Source organism: Carya illinoinensis, chromosome 14 (genome assembly GCF_018687715.1).
Source record: "Carya illinoinensis cultivar Pawnee chromosome 14, C.illinoinensisPawnee_v1, whole genome shotgun sequence".
In the NCBI taxonomy this organism is placed as follows: domain Eukaryota; kingdom Viridiplantae; phylum Streptophyta; class Magnoliopsida; order Fagales; family Juglandaceae; genus Carya; species Carya illinoinensis.
This window is the reverse complement of record NC_056765.1, coordinates 27,457,308-27,484,368: the sequence shown is the minus strand read 5'-3', so window position 1 is coordinate 27,484,368 and position 27,061 is coordinate 27,457,308. Positions and strand designations below refer to the sequence as shown.

General features: G+C 34.8%; 3 protein-coding genes across 9 annotated transcripts; 1 reads left to right on the top strand and 2 right to left on the bottom strand.

The window, feature by feature from the left end:
• Positions 1-2,567: 2,567 nt before the first annotated feature.
• Positions 2,568-5,033, bottom strand: LOC122294996 (elongation factor 1-beta 2-like). The gene is made up of 6 exons (XM_043104001.1): positions 4,833-5,033; positions 4,610-4,726; positions 4,387-4,465; positions 4,044-4,161; positions 3,131-3,244; positions 2,568-2,932 (listed from the first exon to the last, which is right to left on the bottom strand). Exons 1-6 carry the CDS (start codon positions 4,916-4,918, stop codon positions 2,769-2,771), a joined length of 678 nt encoding a protein of 225 aa, XP_042959935.1. The 5' UTR covers positions 4,919-5,033; the 3' UTR covers positions 2,568-2,768.
• Positions 5,034-6,516: 1,483 nt separating this feature from the next.
• On the top strand, positions 6,517-7,605 carry LOC122293758 (zinc finger protein ZAT4-like). Its single transcript, XM_043102242.1, has one exon. The coding sequence runs from the start codon at positions 6,517-6,519 to the stop codon at positions 7,603-7,605; it is 1,089 nt and encodes a 362-aa protein (XP_042958176.1).
• Positions 7,606-11,807: 4,202 nt separating this feature from the next.
• On the bottom strand, positions 11,808-26,842 carry LOC122294134 (putative disease resistance RPP13-like protein 1). Of its 7 annotated transcripts, XM_043102620.1 has the most exons (5): positions 21,428-26,842; positions 21,048-21,314; positions 17,863-18,032; positions 13,656-13,987; positions 11,808-12,183 (listed from the first exon to the last, which is right to left on the bottom strand). In XM_043102620.1, exon 1 carries the CDS (start codon positions 26,644-26,646, stop codon positions 22,744-22,746), a length of 3,903 nt encoding a protein of 1,300 aa, XP_042958554.1. In that variant the 5' UTR covers positions 26,647-26,842; the 3' UTR covers positions 11,808-12,183; positions 13,656-13,987; positions 17,863-18,032; positions 21,048-21,314; positions 21,428-22,743. The 7 variants fall into 7 exon arrangements, with proteins under 7 accessions (XP_042958554.1, XP_042958555.1, XP_042958553.1 ...); XM_043102621.1 differs by lacking the exon at positions 13,656-13,987; XM_043102619.1 differs by lacking the exons at positions 11,808-12,183; positions 13,656-13,987 and having other exon boundaries at positions 17,745-18,032; positions 21,428-22,122; positions 22,669-26,842.
• Positions 26,843-27,061: the final 219 nt, after the last annotated feature.

Below are 27,061 nucleotides of genomic sequence, written 5' to 3'. Positions count from 1 at the left end.
CGTGCAAAGGCAAGCTTTCGGTGAATTCATAATTTTCAATGCAAATTTATGATTTTAGAGTTTATAGTATTTTAAAGAACTTAAATTTGAAAGCACGTTTTAAAGTAATAAAATGTTGATCTCATTAAATATGATTTAAATATTGTCTCATAAATTATCATAGAAAATCTAGAGGATCTTCCTGAAATAACATGCATCTACTCTAGCTCTTAAACCCAAATTAAATAGAAAAAAAAATTAAAAAAAAAAGGCATGGGCAGTAATTAGTAGGGAAATTAATAAATAAAATTTCCACTTAAAAAAGGGGAAACAAAATTTTGAAAATTTAAATCCATAAAAACGATTTTTAAAATTGGACGAAAATAACTAATTTGATATGGTGTGAATGCATTTGGGGTGAAATACAATTGCATTATCCTACGTCATAAATAGACATATCAAATGGATCCGACAACATTTATTGCTGCCCATATAAATGAGCAATAAATAATGTAAGCGCCCATCTCATGCACCTATCTCTACTTCACTTGACACCCTCTAATTCGAACAAAAACTTGAGGGGATTGTGATGTCAAAATAAATTATCATCTCAACCCTTAGTAGGCTCAAGTGATAAAAGTCTTGAGTTTGGAGGTATATTCTTTCAGGTCTAAGGTTCAAATTTTTTTGAGTGTAAACAATTTTAAAGACAGACTAGTAGATTTTTTCTTTAAATTAGCTAAAGTATAATTATATGAAACTTCTTGTCGAGAACCTATGCACCCTTAAGATTAGTTAGAACATTGTTCTTGGACACCCGATACCAATAAAAAAAAATTATCATCTCATTGTTCTAATTTATAAGTAGATTGTAATAAAAGAATAAATATCAACTGGCTGATGTAATGGCTAGATTCTTTTAAGTCAAGATTGTTTAATCGCAAGTGGTATATTCCAAAATGTACACGATTCTACGGTTGAATATTTCAAAGATTTCAAACTCGTATTCTGGTAAGAATTGTTTTCTATCTTAACTTTGTTATATTTTATACCGATATCTTCTTTTAAGTGATTGATCTATAAAATTATTTAAAATATGTCGTATCAACACCTAACTCTACAAAGAAATATAGGGCAAAAACGTTAAAAATTAAACCATATAATATTGTTGATAAAGAATATCTATGTTCAACTTGAAATAGGATGTGAAGCGTTTGAGTCACTCGGCAATATAAACATGATGCTGATCTTCGATCTTATCATGTGGCATACCACAACATTTCACATACACTAAAATGAAAGATGAGTCGCGTGAATTACATGCGATGCAATCATGAGTCCAAGACTTCAAACCACACGTCTCTTTCTATCGACTATGGCTTCCCCAACTAATCGATCCACTTGTTAGATCAAAGCAAACGACTTTTTGGTGGTTCCCTTCTTTAATAAAGGAACACGAACATGTAGTTCACTTACTGTCCTCCTTCTTTTTTTTTTTTTTTTTGAGCATTAGGTTCATTGTAACGAGACTTTTTTTTGGGTAAAGGACAGTAGGACAGCCCTCTTGTAGGTCTAATTTGATTTGAATGCATTATTGATCGAAAAAATGTAAGTAATATAAAATCTAACAATCAAACTCCTTTCTAAGAAATTTACATCCCGTTTTGATATTGAACTCAGTTAAAATGAATTAAATTTTTTTATAAATAATAATAAATTAAAATATTAGAATGAGTTTTGTAAATTTTAAGTCCCGTTTGATTACACAGATGAGATAAAATATTTAAAATAATAGTAAACAAAATATTATTATAATATAATTTTTTAATATTAATTTTATATTAAAATTTGAAAAAATTTAAATTATTTATTATATTTTATATGAGAATTTAAAAAAATCGTAACAATGAGTTAATATGAGATAAAATTTTTAATTTTGTATAACCCCACAATCCGGACTTAAATGTGTTTAGATGTTAATATGAAATTTATAAAAAATTAAAAAAAAATTATAAGTCTCATGTGTAAAGAAATTTTAAGTTAAAATAAGTTTAATAATTTGAAAATTAAATATTTGAATATTAGACCCAATTTTAAATCAAATTAAGCTGAATTAATCACAGTTCAGTCCAAGTTCCAATTGGGTATTTGCGTGCCAAAATCGTCCATGAATTTTCTTGTTCATCTACTTCAATGCCTTACCAAACATGTTTGGGTTGGAGAATACGGCGAGGAGCTGGCAGAAAGGATGAGCTCAGAGAGTGAAGAAAATTGTAGCATAAGGACTAAGATCTTCAGTATTTTGACTAAATTTTTACAATTCGGGAAAATATAAACATAATCTATAAACCCAACAATTATACTAAATCCTGCCTATAGACACTGAGGAGACATATTGTCTAATATTGTTTTATATCAATAGACAGCACTCGCATTAGAAAATTATAGAAAACCATGATCCTGCATATTGCATACGTGAGAACCAGACGAGTATAAGCCTTCAGTATTTTTATGTCAATATTTTTTCTTCCTCGAGAAGCTTTTCTTTTCCTAATTAACATACGGATTCTAGCTCAAACCAATATTCGTATGCGAACAAAGGATTCTATTAGAATATTGTTCGGTAGAGAGGATGAACAAGTAGAATCAAATGTTCATCTCACAATTCTAGAGAACAAAACCACAACCAAAGCACAAGGCTAAATAAAACAGTAAAAGAGGATGACAAATGACCAAAAAATAAATAGCCGAAAGACTTGGGTACCGCTGCAGTCTTGGTAAGAAGGATCTTAGATTTTGTTGAAGGCAACAATGTCACAGCTTTGGATAAATTCATTGCAGGGTTCCGCCGTAAGACGCTCCTCAATTAGGTCATCCACAGATACAAGGTCATCCACAATTGTAAGCATGATGTGCAGCTTCTTTATCCCATAGCCGACCGGAACCAATTTTGCTGTAACAAATAACATGAAATGGTATTCCGGTAAGAAAATTGTTTGAAACTGTTAAGTACACACACTTTTATATAGAAAAACAAGGATTTTTTTTTTTTTTACACGATTGTACAAATGCAAATGTATTTCATCCGGTTAATCCCTGGACCCGTGTAAGAAGAAACAAGAAATTATATCAATAAAGAACTAAACCGTACATGCACCCCAAAAGAGACCAGGCATCTCAATACTACGAACAGCCTCTTCCAGCTTCTTCATGTCAGTCTCATCGTCCCAAGGCTTTACATCCATAAGGACAGATGATTTCCCACCTACAATGATTATAGGTTAAAAGATTAAATGAATAGAAATAAGAAACACTAATTAGTCTTGGCAGGCAATTTTTGTTTCAAGCCAAAAGAAGTGACAGCCGTTAAGATGGGCAAAAGTCGCAACTATGCTCAATATCGTGAAGATGCAATCCTAAAGATAATTTGTGCGAGACATTATAAACTACAAGCAGAAAATAAAGCATTTTTTTATCTAACACGTTCTTTTCGACAAGCACTTCATGTAAATTAGATTTTTCTTTTTTTGGTAAGTAAAATATTATATGTATCAATAAAAGTAACCGAGTACACTGAACGTATACAAGAAAATATCTAGTCCATACTAGAGAGCTCCTAATGACCCAAAAAGCCAGAGAAAAACTACCCCAAAATACACCATTGGAATGGAACACACCTCCCCAACCCCTCCCTTGTTTTCCATAAAACTAATACTCTACCCAAAACTCCCTCCTCGGGACCATATTTCACAATGCCCTCTGTTTAGTCTTCCCTCGACTTGAGCTATCACCCTTAGCATTGCAGTTGATTATCCAAAATAGATGCTTTAACTCCCTATTTTTTTTATTTGGTTTCACGCGCATGGCTCGCCTCAATAGCAGTGAGAAGTGCTTTAAATTGGTCTTCACGTCCTCCATGTGAAATCCCCACGATATGCTGAATCTCATAAACTTTATTCATAACCCAATCCGATGGTGAATCCGCTATATTGTTTATCGTTAAATTAGATTTTTATTTTGCAATAACTTCATGTAAATTAGATAAGTTGACAATAAAACCTTACTCTCTTTCTTTTTGGACGATGCCTTCTTAGCTGCCTCCCTCTCCTCTGCTGCCTTCTTTTCCTCCTCTGTTTCATCACCAAAGAGGTCAATGTCATCATCATCTTCAGCAGGAGCAGCCTGAAAATTTAGTATGCGAATGAGGAATGTTCTGATTAATTTTAAATAGCATCGGCATTATAAACTTCAAGTAAGACGCTGCTGTTTTCAACATCAACTGAATTAGCAAAACAAGTCACTTTTATGGAATCAGATGACATATGCTATCTAATAATTTGTGAAATCCACAGAAAAACAGCACGTGAATAGAATGAATAGAAAGAAAACAAAAGCTCATAGGTACACCTTAACTTCCTCGGTAGGAGCAGCTTCAACTGGAGAGGCCTTGCCACTCACTCTCACCCCAACAGCTTTGCCAGGGAAGCTACCAATAACAAATTCCCAACAAAAAACAAATCAAAATACAAGAATTGCAAATAAATAAGTAAACTTTGCCAAAACACAGAATGGTATTTTAAAAGCAAATGACAGTGAAGCACAAAGCCAGGAGTGAGAGAATGAATCGAACCTGGCAGCAAGCTGAGCCGAAACAGCATCGTACCACTTGCTGGCATTGGGAAAGGAGTTTCCGGGCTTCTCCAAAACGGCTGCGTATACCTTTATGTCATCCCTCGTAATCCCATCCCTGTAAACCCAACGGTCAATATAATCAAATAGAGCCTTTTAACAGTCTCGATTAGATGAACGAATGAAAAAGAATTCAAACGGAAATCAGAAGAAGGGATTGATACCCAGAAATATATGATTTTCCGGAAAGAAACTCATCAAGAGATTTGAGGCCCGACTCGGTGTGGAGATCTGAGAAGGTGATAGCCATTGAATTCGATTTTGATCTAAGAAGAATTGAGTGAGTGGGAGATAGTGGACTTGAAGCTTAAAAGGGCGAGAAGGGAGGCCGAACTCCAGTAACACCGAGCAAAGGAAAACGGATCGCGTCCATACGAATGGTATTTATAGTCTTAATATTATACGCAAACCCTAAAGGATATTCCCTTTCCTATTTTTTATTTATTTATTTAATTTTGTTTTTCTAAGCCCTAAACTTCTATTCTGTTTTCCCCAACTCTTTTTTTTTTCTCCAAAAATTATTTATAAATGAATGCTATTTATTATCTTAATTATTATTATTCTTTCATCAATATATAATATATGATATTAGATGATAGATTCATAAGTGAAATATAGTAAATATTTTCTAATCATCTAATATCACATCATGTAATGGTAAGAAAAATGATGATAAATGAATTTTTTCTTATTTATATTATTGCTTCTTTGAAGAAAGAGATTTGCTACTCATTATCTCACACACCACATACTATACTTATTTTTATTTATTTTTTAGTTTTTTAATTTTTTTTTTTAGTTTTATTCTTCCTAAATTAATTGAATTCTATTACTTTTCATCCATATATCACATATTTGATAAGGTAAAAACTTAATAAAAAAATTGTATACATGTAGAGTGCAGATGATAAATAGAATTTTTCTTAAAAAAATAATAAAATTTTACATTTTCTTGAATTCTATTGAGATATTATTCTTTATAAATTTTTAAGTTTTATAGAAAGAATTAAAAAATAATAATTGAACAGTCAATAAAAAGTACCACATCAATGCCAAGGAATAGTGAAGAAATAGAAATGAGATAAAACTTTCATAATTTTTTGGGTAAATGGAGCCATTCCTTAAAAATATGTTTAAATATAAAATAATGAATTTGTGACTTGTGTAATATTTATCATTTAAATTATTTATAAAGAAAAAACCTAAAAAGAAAGAAAAATATCTCCATCGTAGCCATCCATTAGGCAGTCAACTGTGGCCACCCCTTGAACAGCTAAATTGAGCTGCTCACGAGGGTAGCCACCGTCGGCTGTCCCTTAGGCGTTGTTGACCACCTCGTGGTGGCAGTGTGGTGGTTGTGAATATATTATACAACATATTTTATAACACATATTGTAAAATAAAAATATTTTGTAAAATATTGTTCGTTTTATAAGATAGTTTATAAAAAATGAAAATATTTTAGTAATAAATAGATTATATAAAAATGAATTTATAAACTGATATAAGTAGATACGATACGTTAAATTGTAAAATTATTTTTATTATAAAATAGATCAAATAAATTTCATGAAGATATATTAATTTATAGGTCTACTTTGTAATCTTTTTGTTAGGTAAAATGTTGTGAAGAATGATGTATGTAATATATATGTGCCACGGCCACAATAGCTTCTTTCTCAATCGCTTCCTATATATGTAGCTCTATCTTTCTTTTCATTTCTCCAGAGAATACCAACCAACTAATTCGCAATATCTTCTCAGTTTTCCTTTCTTCTGCTGCGATTCTTGGTTTTTTTATTCTGTTTCTCACGCAGGTTTTCTTCTCTCTTCCTCTCTCTCCACCCCATGGATGACGATAAAGAACAAGATCAAAACGAGTCTGAAGGAAATTATGATTTCATACCAAGTGAAGATGAGGAGAAGATGAACGAGTTCAGTACTTCATCTGGAACCACGGATAATCGCGACGACGGGTCGAAGCCAAAAGATATAAAAGAACGTATTTGTGACGTTTGTGGCAAAACATTTAAGGATGGACGTGCTTTTGGAGGTCACAAAGGATCTCACAGTCGGACAAACCAACATCATTTTCTTTCCAAGAACATCAAGAAAAGTGATCCTTCGGCTTTGGATAGGGGTCGGAGGAGGGTTCAACCTCCCCAGCCGCCGCCGCCGGAGGTTGACAGAAACGGTTCTAGTGTGAGCAGTTCAGACTCTGTGGATGATAGTAGCAGTGGTTCAACATATTCAAAATTTACGGGGTACAATATTGATCTTTCGAAGTCTCTGTCCAACTGGTCCAAGTCTGACAGAAGGGGGCGAGGAGACACAAGGGCAGTTTGGGCTGCCGAAGTTCTCTTGTCTATTACTCGTGGAAAGCATTCTACTCGTCCCAACCAAATCCTCCCTGCTAGTAATGGTGGCTCGACAAATTGCGGCTCTGTGACTGACAGCAAGAAATCTGAACTTTCGATCTCGTGCATGGATAAAATAATTGATTCTTTGGACACGGAGAAACAAAGAATGAAGAAGCTTGTAATTGATGAGACTAAAGGGCATGGCAAAGATCAAGAACATGACGAGAGAAAGAATACTAGTGAAGATCACGGTTATCAAATAAGTAAAGAGAAGATGAAAATTAAGAAGAAAGTGACGAATCACGTGAGGCATTCAGGAACTCATGATCAAGAAGAAGAAGCACTTGGCTTGATTGATAAAACTCAGAAGATGCCTCGAAGGTATGAATGCAGAGATTGCGGCAAATCCTACCCCACTTACCAAGCCATGGGAGGTCACAGATCTGTCCACAAGGGAATGGAGAATAAAAATACAACAAATATTGCATCATCAGTTGGGGATGACCAGGAAGAAAGCAGTCCCAATAATAGCATCGAAACCGATGAGACTAAAGAAAGCGATGAATGTTTTGAATGAACCTAGTCGATCCTGTTATATATAGAGGTGAAGATTCTAATTGATCATGTCAATGAACCTCCTCATGCATGTTTAGTCGTGAAATGCATCAGCTTGGCTCAAAAAGTTAGTCAATTTGTTGAAATATTTCTGTATTTGATGCTTCTTGATTGGAACTTCGATCCATGCAAGCTGATAATTTAGTTTCTGAAACCTTGGCTTCTCAAATATAGTTATGTCTCTGATCTACTTCTTAAACCCTTTTGGCCATGGGTAATCCAGTTTAATTGGAGCATCTTCTTTGTGCAATTGGAAGTATCCAAATGATGAGTTCTGATTCATGTCTTGTTCATGTGTATTTTTGTCATGATCTGGTTAAGCTATTCTGGGATAGCTCATTCATATATACATGATTCCTCGCTCTATCAGCCTTTTGTTTTTTAATGATAATTGTCGAGTTATTGAAGTTGAAAGGCCATGCAGAATATTTTCTTTCCATGACAACTCTACTATATATATACCCTAGTTAGCTAAATTCAATACTTATATATTACAAGAAAACTGTTTATTTGTGGCCAACTATTTCATACTATTTCTTACGAAAATGACTATTTCTACTAAAATGATCGAGTTTGTATTCATCACAAAATATAGCTATTCTTGTCTCAAATAATCTGTCATAAATACTCATTTTTCTTGAAATATTAGTGGTCATGCTACCTGTAGATGATCACTCTTAATTAAGTTTGCAAAATTTATGCCCTTAAATCCCGACCCTTTTCACTCGCATAATTTCTTCTTGAATTTGAAGGAAGATTCTTAGAAGGATACTGATTTTAGCACTATACTAAATTGGATTCAAAATATAATAAAAATTGAAATGAAAAAAAAAATGATAATGAGAAATGAGAGAGAAACTGAGAACTACATTTTTTTTAAGATCATCCGAGTCTCTGTTCATAGGAATGGAAATAATAACAACTTTAAATTCTTTTAAAACTATTTTGTAACTCTTTATCAAATTGACTCAATTGAGGGTAGTTTCAAATGATAAACCAATAACTCTTTTACAATTAAATAAAACTACATTTCAACATGAAATGAGAGGTATTTTTATAATATTAAAATTTATTTTTAATGGAGTGACATGATTTTATTAATTGTTTAAAAATGAGTTGTAAAAGAGTTGTAGATGTAATATCAAATTATCTCATTTCATCTCATCTCATCTTATTTAATAATTATAATTATTTATATTTTCATATAAAATATAATTAAAAAAATTAACTTTTTCAAATTTTAAGATAAATATAAATTTAAAAAAATATATTATAATAATATTTTATTCAATTTTTAACAAAATATCACATCTCATCTGAATTGTATAACTAAACGAAATTCTACCACTTTTCAAATGCGAAGCTAGCGGTCTTGCTGGTAATTAGCTTTTGTTGAATTGATTGCTTTAATTGGTATGCGTAGTTATAGAAATTTTAATTTTTTACGTGTAGGATATATTTATTTTACAATATTTTAATTAAAGCTTGGTTTTGAAAATTTTATAGCCCAAACTTCTTCTTTAACCACAGTTTTTCTCTGTTATAAAAGGAAATTGATACTTGGACCTGTAATTTTGCCACTCAAAGTCATTTAATTAGGAATGGAAAGCCTCCTTTGGTAATCTCTTTGTATTAAAACTATAATACGACTCAATTCTAACACTTTTTGCACAGTGTGGTTCAACCAATTAAGAAACAAAAAAACAAATTTCCAAGAAAGTCTATTAATTGTCTAGCAGCTTAACCAAAGCCAAATGAAGCCTTTTCTCAACTCTGAATGACCAAAGTTGTATACTACTATGTGCTTTGAGCCCGTTTGCAGCTGCAATCTCTATCCATGGGGAACTCAAGATGTATGCATCGGTTTTACCCAATTTCCACTTCCTCAAGTTGATTTTTGATACGACCAGGCTTGGCTCTATCAATGGCAGTACCCAATTTAACTGGGCCATTTGTCGATATCAGATTCGAGCATACGCATGGGAATATTTACAATTTTACACATGCAAATAAATAAACTTGTTAAAATTATGAGGGTAAGACTTCCACATATACTCGATCTCTACATCAAATATGACACTTCTATTTAGAAAAATAAAAGTATTTTTGTGGAACTTACTATGTATTTTTTCATGTGTAATATATAAAGTTAAAAATTATAAGCTCAAGTGATATGCATGCATCCAGATTTTTGTTAAGATTATATAAAAGTAATAGATTACAAAGCTAAGGTGGATCCTTTCCACTATCTAAAAACAACAAACACCTATAGAGTAAATCTAAGAGTATATAGCTAAAACCAAAGTTGGTTGCAACCTATTACGCCACCGCGTGCACGCATCGATTTGCTGATCAATGAATTTTAGCAAAATTTCACCTCTTATAAGGAGTTGATTCTATTTTGATAGAACGGCTGGCATTCATGATTATAGCAATTAAAAGTCCAAATTAAGACTAAGCAATAAATTGTAATGTCCTATTTTCGAAAAAGAAGTTATAAAGCAATAAAAATATATCTATATTGCATAATTAAATGAATTATCCACTTACAGCTCTCTAATTACCAAACTATAGGTGTAATCAGTCTGGACCGAACATCCATAGGTCTGGTCCGTTCGATCTGGCCCAATTATTTTTTATTCTTTTATCTTTTAAAATAAATTAATAAATTTTCTATTTCTTAAAAAAATTAATAAATTAAAATTAAGTGAATTATTAATGTGGATTATATAACTAACTCATTAAATTTTTTTTTTTACTATAATTATATTTATGATATTGATAGTTACTACTTATTAATTTAGATGGCTTTATTCTTTAGTATGCATAATTATTAATAATGTCATACATTTTATATATGATTAATGAATATCAAATAATTTCATTATATAAATTATTTATATTTGCCTGCAACTTAGGTATTTAAAAAAATTACCTAATTATTTTAATTAACTGTAAATAGTAGAGTATGTCTAAATGTTTGATGTATTAAATATTTACATATAATGACATAAATTATCATATGATTTATGATGAATTGATATCATATATTATTTTATATTTTATATGGTCAATGATAATAAATTAAATAAAAATTACATCAATTTATATAATTACTATATAAAAATAATATATTAAAAATATTTTTAAAAAATATATATAGGGTTCGGTCCAAAATTTGTAGACCCCAAAACTAGATTGAATGTCATCGACCAGTCCCAACTTTGGTCCGGCCGACTAGCTTATAGCCCTATAATACCAACTATAGTCAACTTTCAAAATATAAGTTTCAAAGACAGTTTAAAGGTTGACATATAGTATACTAATTAGGGCTAGGCAACGGGGGCCCGTCCCCCAGCCCACTCGTGCATCCTGCCCAACCTACATGCTATCGAGCAGGAGGGATGGGCCGAAAGATTTTTTTTAACAGAGCACGACAGATCACAGGTAGGATATCCACCCGTCCATAAACCTGCTCACCCGCCCCACCTATATAAAATTAAAAAACCCTAATCTCACTCTTGTGTCCCATCTCACCCTCTTCTTCTTCTTCTTTGGTTCGCGATGTCGTGGGTTGCAAACCAGATACCCACAACATCGTTCTCTGGTCTTAAACCAGAGACCCATATCATTGTTTTTTGGTCTTGAATCAATTTTGGTTCAATTCTTTGTTTGAGTTTCGTTCGATTTTTTAGTTTTGTTGGTTGATTTTGTTTAGTTTGATTTGTTGGATGATTTGTCATTGTATAGATGTAGTTTGGATCTGGAAGGTACGGCAGAGGGTTTTCGACGTCATTTGAGAATGGAGGAGTGGCCAATTCCCACCTCTATCTGTCCTCCTATATGACAGGGACGACCTTTGTATGAAACAGACATGAGGGGCCAGGGGAGGAGAGGGCTGCTACCTGCCCTATAAATACTAATGTCATGTGGAATTCTCTAATTAGTTTTCTAGCAAGAAATTGACACAGTGTGCCAAATTGTGGTTAACAAAGCTGGGAATACCTTTTCCCGCGATTTTTCTCCTAGGAAATATTATTTCTAGCAATTGATTTGAGCGGGAAAATGTTATTACTAGCTATGGTTATTGTGGGAAATAGATATTTGTGGCGAAGATAAGTCGCCAAAAAAACTTTTAAAAATTATAAAAAAAAATTTGTAAAATACGACCACATATGTACAACTCTCTCATTAATCCAAATACAACATCAGTTGTATGTACTTGTAATTGTGCATCTAGAATGTAGATACCTATAAACTTGTACTAGTGCTAAACATGCAATGAGTTGTATGTACTTGTAGTTGGCAAATAAACATACAACTAATTCAGCTAACATGTTCACCAATACAAGCATATAAATTACTATAAAGCTCTACTAAGGAGAGATCAAATAAAGAGAGTCAAGTACAGTACTAGCATATGAAAGAAAGGGGCTGGTTAGCAGCTAACAGAAGTTCAAAAAGCTCCCTAACGCATGAGGTTGACTATTTGTAGATATATCAGACGCCTCAAATGTTTCTGATGTTTCTGACTCACCCTCTGTTGAAAGTGAAATGAAAGAGGTGAGAAAACATGTATAGAATTACAAAATAGATGCAATAATTAAATATTGACCAGTCCATAGAGTGTTTTAGACATCCCATGTATTGATGGGGATGGGTTAACAAGCCAAAACTAGTTATCGAGCAAAAAATAATTTTAGAGATCTTGATTGGGGATGAAAATTTAAACTGGAAAACTGAAAAACCAGCCAGAACTGGTTGGTCCAGTTTTCAACCGGTCCAGTCTAGGATCGGTTCCTACATTTTAAAAAACGGTTAAATCCAGTATGGCTTCGGTTCTTGACTTTTCGGGACCGGACCGGTTTATAAAATATATATAAAAAAAATTAATTTTTAAAATTATATAAAATAATATATATAATTTTTATATATAATATATATAATTATATTTAGGAAGTAACATTCCTAAAGCATAAAATACTAACACCAGTAAGTCTAGCATGGAAAAGCAGAAACGATAGGATAGTATAGGTTTTTTCATGAATTAAATGCATTTCACATGTTACTAGACTTGATTCAACTAAAAGAAATGAAAAAATCAATTTGAATGACCAAATACAGGAACCATGGAGATCAGTTTTCCCAATGCTTTACTACCTAAAGCAGTCAAGTTTTCTAGAATGAAGAAATAATTGTTCTAAAGCATCAATTAGTCAAGGTTGGCTTATGGTCCACTCACTTAGGCTAACAGGCATTGCAGTTGCTCAATTACTGAAAGATTTTGAACTGGCCTTTAGAATGAATAAGCCAAAGAGATTAGATCTGCATGGAAGTTTTTCTTTCAATGGTGATTTTGTGTCAAGATTGCTGACAAAGAGCTCATAAAGACCCATTCGAAAAACCATCATCATAGTTCCCAAAAGATAGACATCTCCAAGTGCAATGTAGTAGTAATTAGTGATTTGAGTACACTAACAGAGAACAAGGGCAAATGGCCTATCATGAGGGGATTTATGGAGGTCAAGTCCCCATACCCCAAACCCTGCTTAAGAATTTTCTGTCACTTACACAATGTGTAGACTTAAGAACCACCTAATCAGATGGATAGAGGATCATGTTTTTCTGTGTCACTTACACAATATGTGGACTTAAGAAACCACCATAATCATCTTCCAAGGATTGGGGAAGATCAAAGTGAATAAGTGTCACAAAGAGCTTTAGACCTGGCAGATTATGAGAAGCTGAAAAGATAATTGGATTGAATCATGACCTCTGGCTAGAAGTTCATTGATGAGGTTTTTGTGGTATTTGATTCCTTCCATGTTCACATCCCACTTAAGCGTTCCATCTAACACAAACATAGAATAAATACTACCACGTGTAATTCCAAACCAAGATAAAACTTGATGTTGCCCATTTTTATATACATTTTTTCTTCTTTTTCCCTTTTCTCCCCTCCTCATTTTTCTCTAAATTCTAATAACAGGTCAGTTCAAATCATTATCTTACTTGGCAAAACTCGGGACCATGAGATTGAGAACCTGTATGCATCTAAACCCATATGCTTCATAATCCCAACATCTTCCTATGTCAAAAAAAAATGAGAAGGATCATAAATGTTGCAAAATCATCTAGAATTTTCATATCTGATCATCTTTTATATCATGCTAGGCTCCAAAACAAGAAATTTCAAGTTATCAAAATGGACTGCAATAGATAACATGTACTCAAAGGTTAATATGAGTGACTCTCCTTTTTTTCTTTCTGTACTGTGCACCATAACTTATAGTGATGGTATTGATCAATAGTTACATCTTCATTACTGTCATCTTGTATCCTATCTGCAATTTTATCATAGAAATGGATTTAGAATACATTAACGGAGTATTTTTCTACAATAATTAGAGATATAACTAGGAGCCAACTAAAACTAGCAAATATCTCCAAGAAGATCTAGATAGGTTAATGTTGACATGCGGTTTCAAAATTGGCATGCAAGGTAATTCAGCTACGGGAATGAAGCCTATCTTATCGGTGGCTACAGCTACATTATGAATACCAAAATTGACACTATCTGCAATTTTTTAACAAACAAAGAGGGAAAATGCACAAATGAGTTCCCAATGTTCTGTATAATAGAGACAATGGACTGATCTAGATATTGCAAGCTCAGATATGACCGAGAGTGAGTCCCCTTCCAAAATAACACTCTTAAAATTGAGTAAAAGTGGGTCATTGATAGGTATTTTTGCCACTTTTGTGCTCCAGAACCTGAATAGAGCATCTATAAAATAGGTATTGCCTCTGATTTTAGTGTCAAATTTTACCTTTATGACACCAGTTGGGGAAGGTTCCGAAAGATGAGTCTGAACTTTTGCCTCATCTTCTTTCCATGCTTTTAAATGCTTGTTGGCCACTGAGTTGATTTTCTCCGATAGAGAAAGGGCATCTACCAAGATATGGTCAAAGACTTCTTCTTTTTTTATTTTTTTTTTATTTTTTTATTTTTTTTATATTATTATTAGTTTTGCCTACTAGACCAGATTAAGGCAAAGTATGAAAATGAAACAAAGTCATTCGAATTGATTTTCAAAGAAGGATTGATTTTAATAATAGGCCGTACCCACTCAGTGATTGTATGGTTTGAAAACAACAAAATATCAAGAGGCCAACAAGAATTCCTACAAATGATTCTAGCAATAGGGCCATTGAGGAACAAGTCCACTAATGTTCCCTCGGCATCCTTGCAAAGGGGATGGAGAATGCTCTCTGGATTTAACAAATTGAATATGACCTGCAATAATCTCTTCGATCCCTTTATTTATGTAACAAAATTAGTAGCACTGGGCTACATTTTTCAAAGCCTATTTGGGTGTGGCTAAACAAATTGATATAAGCGGGTAGAATATTCTTGCAAATCTTCCATAGGAGCAATTCTAATATTTCGTGCAGTTTAAATCTCCATAATTAAGCCCATTCAGAATACGAAAATGGAGTATTTGGAGTATATTGATTAGTAGCAAAGAATCGAAATGCAGATTTCACACACGAGGGAGAACTTGGGTTTGGGTCATTCTATTTTGTCGAGCTAGTGCAAGAGAATGGGCTTCAATCCAGGTTATTCTAAATCTCTATGAGGAGGCCTCAGGTCAGAAGCTCAACAAGTCTAAAACCTCGATCTATTTCAGTCCTAATACAAGACAAGCAACTAGGGAGTACATCTTGAGTCTTGCTCAAACAAGAGCCTCCTCTTGTTATGAAAGGTATTTGGGTCTCCCAAATCTCATAGGCAGATCTAAATATGCTGCTTTCAAGGGCATACTAGACAGAGTCAGGGGAAAAGTCAGTAACTGGAAAAACAAATTTCTAACCCAGGCAGGGAAGGATATTCTCCTCAAGGCAGTGGTTCAAGCCCTCCCTACCTACTGCATGGGAGTTTTTAAGCTCCCCAAATCCCTTCTAGGTGAGATCAACAAAGTTATGAACCAGTTCTGGTGGGGTCATCTCCAAAATGAAAAAAAGGTGCATTGGGTGTCTTGGGGACAGATGGGTAGATCGAAAACTAGAGGAGGTCTGAGTTATAGAGACCTTGAGAGCTTTAATTTGGCTCTACTGGCCAAGCAGGGGTGGAGACTTCTTCAATATCCTGACTCTATAGCTGCTCAAGTCCTCAAGCTGAAATACTTCCCAAATGTGGATTTCTTTCAAGCCAAGTTGGGCTCTAGACCATCTTTCATATGGAGAAGCATTCAGGCTGCAAGAGGTTTGGTTGAAAAAGGGTCACTATGGCGCATAGGTAATGGTCTAGGAACCAAAATCTGGAAAGATAGATGGTTGCCCCAACCTTCTAGTTACAAAATCCAAAGCCCTGTCCATCTGTTTCCTGAGAATGAAGTGGTGGCAAGACTCATCAATAATGAGACAAAACAATGGGATAGAGGTCTAACCACAGCTCTTTTTGGGCCTGATACAGCTTCTTTAATTCAAAGAATTCCTATCAGTTTTTCTGGTGCCAACGACAGACTCATTTGGTTGGGCACCAAAGATGGATCTTTCTCAGTCAAGTTTGCCTATCATTTACAGAAAGAGTCCATAGAACAACTTAAGGGTCAATCCTCTAGAGGAATACAGAACAAGGAAGTTTGGACAGGATGCTGGAAGCTGCAGATCCCTAATGCAACTAAGATTTTCATCTGGAGGGCCTGCCTGGAATCTCTTCCAACCATGCTCAACCTATCTAAGAGGAAGATAGTAGACTCCCCTATATGCCCCATCTGTTGCAGGGAACAGGAATCCACAACTCATGCACTGTGGGAATGTACTTCTGCTATGGATGTATGGAGTCAAGGCCATATAGTGTTTCAAAAAAGTTCTTTAAGGAAAGCCAATTTCAAAGAGCTTTTCGAGAGCCTATATAGTCAGTGTGATCAAAGCTTAATGGAACAGTTTTCTGTGTTAGCCAGGAGCATTTGGTCTAGAAGAAACAGGATGATCTTCGAGGGGTCCTTTGTGCATCCAAGTCTGTTAGTAAATCAGGCCTCACAATCTTTGACTGATTATAGGACTGCCCAAGAGAACCTGAAGACAAAGGCTCAGATCCACTCTCAAGCATCCGTGTGGTCTCCTCCTCCATCAGGTGTCACGAAAATTAACTGGGATGCTGCTGTGGATGGTCCTAACAATAGAATTGGTATTGGTCTGGTGGCTCGAGACCAAGTGGGTAATGTTATGATCAGCAAAAAGCTCTCCATTTCTTGCTTTCCTGAACCTCTGCTGGCTGAAGCTATAGGTGCTTTCCATGCGGTTTCCCTAGCCAAGGAGATGGGTCTCACTTCTGTTATCTTTGAAGGGGATTCCTTACAAGTTGTTAATGGTCTCAATTTCCCTTCAGACAGGGGCGATAGTGTGGGCATGTTTTTATCTGACACTAAGAGTATTCTCTCTAGTTTTAGTCTTTGGTCTGTCGTTTTTGTTGGGAGGAGTGGTAATCACTGCGCTCATGTACTAGCCAAAGAATCTCTAGTGTTGGCTATGAACTCGACTGAACTGGTCTATGGTACACCATGTAATCGTGGCCCCTTTTAATGGGTTTTATATGAAAGTATGACGTTTCTCTCAAAAAAAAAAAAAAAGTATGTGTGAGAGAGATCTATATATAATAAGAGAGGTGCTATATATAGTCCTCTTAAGAGGACTGTGCAGTCCTAACATATAAAATTACTTGATTATCTCCATTCTTAGGTTGTAAATGACTACTTTATCCCTCTTCATCTACGTCCTAAAGCCAAACGAAAACAATTTAAGTTCTGCAATATTTCTCTTCTGAAGCAATTCTGTCACCCCCCCCCCCCCCCCCCCCCCAACCAAATCTCCAGCCTATTGTTGACCAACACAACCCAATCTCCTCCACCATCAACGGAACATGCTGTTTTTTTTTTTTTTTAACATTTTCCTCAAGCTTTTTGCTCTCCAGCTCTACCTCACTCGTTTATCTTTTCTTTCATTTTGGTTGATTGCAGTTCTTGTTTTTTCCAAAACTCAACACAAATTTTCCAGAACCAAACATGATAAAATGACTAGAAAAATATGAAAAAGGGATTCAGCTATAAATCAATTAAATTAACAAAAAGGAAAATGTGAAATCAAAGACAAAATTCATCAAAGCAACACCCCTTAACCTATCCTCCGAAAGATCACATTGCACATCAGCATTCACCTGAGCCGACGATACCGACATTTTTTTGTACCCATTTAAACCAAATACATCGGTGTACAAAGACAAGCTAGTCTGTAACACCCAAGTGCCCTTGAAAACCAATCCTGATGATCATAACAAAAACTCCGCGAAGAACGCCGAAAGGTTGATCGATAAATACAAGGAAGAACCTGCACAAACGATCGTCAACGCACCGAAAAAATATACACAAACGAAATTCCAGCGATAAGAAGACAAAACCTTTATTTATAAGCAAAGGGTCTGTGTATTCATGGAGAATGACGAGATGATCAATGCCCAGAAGAGAAAAAGTGTCACTAATTGCAGGAAAAATGAGAATCGGTAGGTGGGGTGACCGGAGAAGGTCAAGAAGATGAAGATTTCGGAAAAGGAGGCAATGTGAAGGGCGATGATCGGGATGAAGAAATCGAGGTTTTTCCATCTGGGTTTGGATAAATACCGGGGCGACGGCGACATCGATGGGGCGAGGGTGAGTTCATCTACTCCTTAAGGGATTTTTCACTCACAGATACGAGTGATTTACATGTCACTAATTAATGAAACACTCCGTTTCGTTTCATTTAAATGAAACGGATTCGGGCCTGCAAAGCAGTCCACATCCACGGACTACAATAAGAATTATTCATATTAAATGTTATAATAGCAAAATTTGTTCCATTTATTTTCACACTACAAATAAATGTTATAATTACACATTGTAGGAATAAATATTGTAAGACTCGTTTCATATATCCATACAAGTTCGTACAGAATTTGAGGGTAATTTTTTTCCAGCTCTCAATCCTCATATTCTTGAACAAAGTTCTTTTTCTTATCAACTTCTGTCTCTACTGTCTGAATTATCAACTTGTCTTTTACTTCATTGCTTGGATTGATGGGGCCAATCCTCACATCGTTCATCGTTGAAATGATTTCTTGGCTTGATTCATGTAGTGGAGAATGACCCACTTATTTTTGGGTCCATGTGATCTATTGGGGCGGAATGCATACATGATCTCTTGCTACAGAAAAAAAGTTCCATGCATGTTTGAAAAAGTGCATGTTTAATCCACTTCTGCACATGGCCGAGAATGCCATGACTCCTTAGAATTTCTCAATTATTTGCACCCAAGTTAGGTCATGTTACCATAAAAATAAAATGAAAAAAACTAGTTGCTAGCTAAGATTTGATCTTCTTAATTTGATCGAGTATAAATCGTGCTTACAGTATTATTAATGCGTTTAATGTTTGGATATCAAAACGTTTAACTTTTTTGGAAACATAATCTCCTTGCTTTTTAACTTTTTCAAAAAATATCTTTATATATATAAAGTGGCTATCTAACGGAATTTTATTGGTTTAACGGTTTTTGTTGTTTTACCGTTAAAATTAACGCCGTTAGTTACATGAATAAATTAAAGTGGCTCTCTCTTCTTAAAAGTTCTTAATTTTTTAATCTCTCTCTCCCCAATCACTTATGAATAAATTTATAATTATTAAAATTCATGCAGCATGCATGATCCTGTAACCTATGCATTGATGATCATTTATTTATGAGGTATATTAGATATCTATATATATATATTTTATTATATATATCTATATAAATTATATAAATATATATTCTATATTCTATTATATATATATGATCTTTTATATAAATTATAATTTATATATCAATTTATTTATGTGATTTAAAATTTTTATTCATTCCTTATATAAACAAAGAAAAATGTAAAATAATTAAGTTTAAATATATTTACCAACTACATTTACGAATACAATTATCCTAATAAAATATTATTTATTTATCAATTTAAATTCATTATGAAACATTAAAATCAAATAATAATATCTTATAAAAACCTTAGTATTTTATTTCTTTATAAAAATTATGTTACTTTTTAAAAGTAATCGCTTTATTAAATTAAGAAAACGTGCTATCCACGTTCCTTTACTGTTAACAGTTTATCTCCTGTGCTGCACATGTTTGTTTCAAGATTTTTTTTTTTTTTTTTTTTTTTATAAATTCTAAATGCTTTAAAACTGATTTAAGTCTATCTTACTATTTGATGTTAGAATTTATATATTTTTTTTCTAAAAGTATTACATTATTATTCAAAATTTTTTCCTTAATAAAAATAATATTTCTATACACTGGACGAACGTCCCTTGGACGTTGCCCAACTACTAGTATATATAAAAAAAGGGAAACCTCAATCTCACTTGGTGCTTGAAGCTGTGAAGGGAAGCATTGCAAAAGTGCGTGGTCAGGTTTTTTCATGAACTTTTTACGTTCTTTTTCAGTTGGGTCTTGTGTGGGCATGTTGGTCCCAGCAATGGTTGGCCGATTTGGGAAGTAGCCCCCATAAGCATATTGACCGAAGTTGGCAGCGGCATGGTGGCCAGAAGTCACCCAAGTGATTGTTGTGAGGATTTCGATTAGGTCATTTTGTGTTTTGAGAACCGGCCACCATGGTTTGTCCTTCTTGTCGGCGTGGCCAACTGTTCGAATTTCAGTCCATCATGATTGGAGCTCTTGATCAGACTCCACAAGGCTAGGGTCAACATAGTTGTGGTTGGCTAGGGTCAACATAGTAGTGGTTGACATAGTCTGTGACCCATTGTTTGATAGAATCCCAGAGGATTAGACCATCATTGGCTTAGAGGTAGTCTTTGATTGTTAGCCTAGTCCATGAGGAGCAGTTGGATCCTCAATGGCCATTCCCCTATGTACACAATTGTAAAAGAGCCGATCGATCTTAACATTTGATATGTGGGAATTAGATTATACACATTAATGAAAAGCTATAATATTATGCCACTTGCCAATAAGTTGTAAAACATCAAGTTTTCTATTTGTTAAAGAGTACTTCTACTTATAGTTGATGTGGATTACTCATCTTTTACTTATATCATAGGATTTGATTTAGGATAGCGTTTTCCTCCAAACTGGTTTGAAAAAAGTTTCCTGTAATCCCATCTATAAAAATGAAGTGTCCTTAGAAAATCTAAATTTAAGAACTGTAAATGATGTCATGTGTCCCTTCATTAAGAAAATATGTGTTTCTTTGCATGCTCAAAGGACAAATGAAGAATTTTTAAATGGGTTTGGAGGAAAACTCTTTTATTTGATTTTTTATTTTTGAAAATCTAAAAGATTGGCTAATTGGAAACTAGGTACCTGCTAATAAGGTTAGCAGGAAGTGACTGCTAGTCGAACTGCCCCTGGAGATCATAGGCGGCAGAGCATATTTCCATGGAATATTTACCAGCTGCGAATGTAGACTCACTAGTGCCACCTGCATTGACAAGTGCTTTTCCAGCCAGATCATTGATCTCCATTGTGTAACGAAAATGAGAGTGCAACAGTCTGTAGATTGGATCCATTACGCTAAGTTGCCTATTTGTCGCAATTACATAAGGCTCTGTTACACAATGAGTTCGTAGCCTGTAAAAGAGATCAATCAAATCATTTCCCTCATTAATATAAATCAAATTGAGTTTTGATGGAAAAACCATAGCAAATAATTAGTTTATAAAATACTGAAAAATAATATATACCAGTGACTAATGAGCTAGTGATAGCCAGAGTCAAGGGCAAGGACATGAGCTTTAGCAATCCTCCATAGCCAAACTTCTGTTGAATGCCAATAAGGTGCATAAACTTGCTTTCACTACGGCTTTCCGTCCATAACCATAATATGAAATACCTTATCAGAAAGAAACTTTGCAATTGAACCAAGAAACTGAAAACAGGCAATTTTTACAAATAAGTTATGCAACTGAAAATAGCTGTTTAGGATACTTTGCTATATAAGTATACAGCTCATCAATCAAGCACACCATCTGCAAAATCTTCATGTCAACGCAATAGAGCTGCTTTGGAAGATACAAAACTATATTTTTACATATGCTAATGTGTTGAGCGTATTTAGTGCGTAAGTAAAAAGACTTCTAAATAGATTCATTTTTAAAACAATGGATCCAATGCATCCTACTAAAAAAGCCCGCAAGTTACCCATCTTTTTGTAACTTATCAAACTGCCAAGACAGTGCCAAAAGAGAACCAAATTAATCCCCATCCAAAAAATAAATGAAACAATGAAAAGACAGCAACATTCATTTTCTGAACTATATACAGGATTTCGATGTTGATCAAGCTTTTCCTGGCACTGACATCTGATTTGTTGTAGAAGTTGAGTTTCTATTCTTAACAGAAATTTCTTCAATTTCAGCAACAGTTAAAGGTTGGCCACCTGCTTTCAAATATATTTTGTTGTGAAATTCTGAACATGATGACCATATTCTTATAGAAATTACACGGGAACTTTTCTTTTATAATAAAAAATCACATAGGAATTCTCTAACGAGTAAACATAAGCAAATAGAGTTGCATATTGCTCATTCATTAATATATATGCTATGGCCCATATTGCAGACCAATGATATAAACGTTTTTTTTTCATTAATTGTCCTCTTAGTACTGAAATTGAGATCTATGGAAATGCATGCAATCGAAAGAAACTTGCAGACCATACGAGAGAGACTCAAGGACTTAACAACATGTTCTGACAAAGATAGTTTTAAGTGTACTTAAAATATAGGAGCAATGTTATGTATAAGTCTCAAATATATAAGTTCCATGTAGATTATTTTACATTTTTTCAGGGAGAGATGTACTTTCTTTTTTTTTATAAAGAGGCCGTGGGGAGTTTGTTTATTTGATAATTCTATAAATCACTTTGCTCAAAATAAAAATAATCGAATTATATTGATAAATGGTTGGAAAAGCTAATACGTACCTAACTTAGAAAGGTGAATGTACAGTTGCTGTTGTCCAATTGTAGTTCATATGGTTGGCTTGTAGAAGAAGCCAGTCAAATCAATTGATCATTAATCTCTATGTGGGGGATGTGAGCAACCTTGTGCCATTCTTTTCCTTTTTTATTTTGCAACTGTTTCTCCAACAGTGGACATTTGTGGATCTTTAGAGTAGAAATAGAGGCAGGAAACCCATTTTTTGGCACGACCTTAAGATTAGGACAATCATAGATCTCCATATGCTTAAGAGAGGTGAGGCGTTGAAGGCCCAAGTAGTCCAAAGATGTCATAGTTGGAATTCCAGAGATGGAAAGATGGATTAGAGTAGAAATGGAGTCAAACGTTCTCTCTTCTGGCGTGAATTTTAGGCTTGGAAGGTTTAGGATATACAATTTTTCAAGAAAGGTGAGTTGTTGAAGGCCCTTCTTGTCTAGAGATTTCATATTTGAAAATCCAGAGATAGTAAGACTGGTCATAGTCATTGGCAGCAACGACGGCTGTGGAAAAGACTCCACATCTTCGCATTTGCCACTGATTGACAATTTTCGAAGAGAGGGGAGTTTTTGCAGACCCCATGTCGTTCGACGGGCGACGAGTATGTCACAATCTTCGATGAAAATTGATTTTATATTGGTAGGTAAGCCCCCTTCACCGAATGATTGCAGCATTGGACACTTGCAGATAGATAGCGACTCAAGAGATGGAAGGAGTAGGTGCATCTTGTCAGGCAATGACCTTAAACTCCCACAATCATGTATCTCAAATCTTTTCAATTTTTGGGCACGCAATCCTGGATTTGGAAATAATACGAAATTGGGACAATTCTCGATTCTTATAATCCAGGCGGCTAAATCACTTTCATGTTGTTCTGAATCAGTAAGACACTCCAGATTCCCACATCCCTTGATGGTTAAAAAATCGATCTCTGCTATTAAGTTTACTGGAAAGCACCTAAGAGAATCACAACTATTTTCCAAGTACAACTCTTTGAGGGATGAATAGTTGAAGTGCGCTGCAAATTCTAACTTCTTACAGTTTGAGATCTTAAGAGTTTCCAATGAGGAGGGTAGATCATCATCGGAAAGAAACTTGAGCGAGGGACATCCATCGATTTCCAATCTTTGAAGAGGACTGCTGAAATCCATCATTCCCTCCGGTAGGGACCGTATCGCAGCACATCCTTCAAGTACTACAATTTGCAATCCAGATGGAAATTCATTTAACAAGACCTCATTAAAATTTGTTAACTTCAATTCACGTAGAGTAGGAGACCTTGGGAGTGAGGACTTCAGCTGCGAACATTCAGCAATCGCAAGTTTGGCTAAAGAAGGAAGATGGATGGGCAACCCTCCTGTTAGCTTGGGGCACTTAACAATCTCAAGCTCTTCAAGACGAGGAAAAGCTTCACATTCATCAAAACAAAACCAGTTTTCCCAATCTGGCATGTCTTTGAACCTTAAAAATTTCAAGGCTTCGAATGGCTTAAACATAGAAGAGCCGCTACCATAGAACTCCTTACCCACTCTAGCAATTCCATGAAAGCCAGTGATATAGAGCCATTGGAGAGAGTGTAGTTGTCCAAATGCTGGCAAGATGTGGCAATATTTACAATTATAAAGAAAAAGATATTTCATCTTAGAGAACGAATGATGAGCAATCCAATCCGGAAAGCTTTTGCCACCATAATTGTAGATAAAGAGGTTATTCAAGTTTGTATGGGGTTGGAGATTCTCCAATACAATTAGTTGACTTTCTGAAATGCTAGACGTTGTATCGTCCCACAACAACTCTAAGCCCTTAAGGCGCTTTTTATCCTTTAAGCTTGCATCCAAAGCATCCATGGGAGATTTGACATTTTGGAGCTTCCTAATAGAGAGCTCCCCCCCGATATCTTCAAGTTTCCCCAACTCCCCAATGCTCGATCCAGAATTTTTTGTACTGACAACAAATTCACCCAAAGTCTGTAGACATTTTAGTCTACCCAGATGTAACGGCATCTCCGTTATGGCAGTTCTATATAAAACAAGATGACGCAAACTAACAAGTTTATGCATATCTTTAGGCAATACAGTAAGATCCGAACACCACATTAATCTCAATATTTGCAAATTGCACAATTGACATATAGAATCAGGCAGTTTTCTAATTGGTGTGTCAGACAGATCCAAATATCGTAGATGTCTAATATTGCCAATTGAATCAGGTAACTCAGTCAAATTTATATCATTTTTGAAGGAAAGCACTCGTAAGAATCTTAACTTGGGCAACAAATCATGGGGGAATTTTGTCAATAAGATTCCATTCCAAACATCTATTGGGAGAAAAGTGCGCAAGCCCTTGGCCTCGTAAAGCGCCTCCAACGTCTTTGGCATGTTTTCAAAGCTTTTTGTAACAATTGATAAATGGCGAGTCTTGTTTGTAACTTGGAGCGAATTGCTACCCTCCAGTCTAAGGATAAATTGTCGAGATACAAATCTTGCTAAGTCGTTGACAAGATCATGCATTCCGAATCTATAATTATTCACACTTGATTGTTGTAATAACGATCTTGATACCAAATCCGAGATGTAATCATCGCCTACTTGCTCCATTATTTTGCCTTCAGAATTTTTCAAGAAACCCTCTGCCATCCACAATGAAACTAGTTCATCTTTTAAGAAAAAATGACCTTTTGGAAATATTGAACAATAAGCAAAGCATCGCTTTAAATATGAGGGCAAATATTTATAACTTAATCTTAGAGCAGGAATAATTTCAGTCGGCATGTCCCACAACTCGCTCTTTAATATTCTATTCCAATCATCAACACCCACTTTAGACGACAAAAGAGCTCCAATTGTCTTGGCTGCTAAAGGTAGGCCTTTGCATTTTTCAACAATCTGTCTTCCAATTGCTTCTAGCTCTGGATGCATATCAAAGATACTGCCATGAAACGCATGACTGACAAAAAGTGACCAACATTCTTTTTCTGGTAATGGCTTCAGATTGTAAGTTAAAATAGGTCGCATGATCGATGCTGCTCCTTCTTCACGTGTTGTTACCAAAACTCTGCTCCCTTGTGCTCCAACTCTGAAGGGATTACTTAAGACCTCCCAGTTAATATAATCATAATTCCAAACATCATCTAATACAAACAGAAATTTCTGTCCCTTCAAACTCTCCTTTAGTGTACTTTGAAGCCAATCTAGAGTCTCACCATCACCTTTATCAGATGAACATACTCTCTCTAGAATTGCTTTTGTTACCGTAAAGATGTCAAAGTTTTCTGAAACACAAGCCCATGCTTTAAGGTCAAAATACTCCTTCACCCTCTTGTCATTGTATATAAGCTGAGCAAGGGTGGTCTTGCCGACTCCACCCATACCGACAATAGCAATCACAAATGACTTATTGCCACTTACATCCTCCGAGAACATGGAATTAATTATTTTCTCCTTATCATCTTCTCTACCACAAATACCAGATTCTTCAACCAAAGAAGTTGTGGGCAATCTTTGGGATGATTTCCCTTGAATGCCATCTTTTAGACCTATTATGTCCTTTCGTCTGACAAGAGACTCCAATCTTTCAAGCAATTGTTTTATCTTTGGTTCTATTTCCTTGACAAAAGGTTTAAAAGAAGTAGAGATGGCTTTTCGTACCTTGCTTGCAGTGGTATGAAATTCAGCATCCAACTTGCATCGGGTGGCTTCGGTATCAATCTCATCCAAGATGTCCTCTGCATCATATATAGCAACTTTCAACTCATCGAGCCATTCTTTCACGTTGGGATTTGCCATTTGTTTTTCCTCTGCATCTTCAAACACAGCATTTACAGACAGCAAAGCTATCTTCAGTTCGTTCAAGAGTGCTTGGTCGAGTTTTTGTCCTCGAAAAAAGTTAACAAATTCACGAGATGCCACCCTTTCAAAAAACACTTGGAGGAGTGGGGAGAGAAATATGCCTGCAACATCAGCCATGTTTTCTGCTTTGAAATGGAAGAAATTATTGGAAATGAAGGAAAGTGATCCAGAAGAGAAATAAGATTACGAGCCGTCTTTTGCTTCGACGCTAAAACTGAATATCCATCCACCGTGAAGTGAAGAAACTAATGAATATTAATTCATTCATTCAACATGTGGCCGACACTCAAAAGGAAAGACGACTTGCAAATAGGTGGAACCATCGTTCAACATGCCACCGTCAATTCCACGCAATATAGTTTTGTTTTGTAATCATTCCAAGCTTGACTTCCCATCACGACTAGATGAATATTGCATTCACGCGTTTCTTCTGAAGAATGGACTGTTAGTTGGGTTGAGCCAAGGGATGGATGGGCCTACAATCTTGCTAGATAACTACTAAGCAGTTATTTCCAATATCTCTCTATAATAA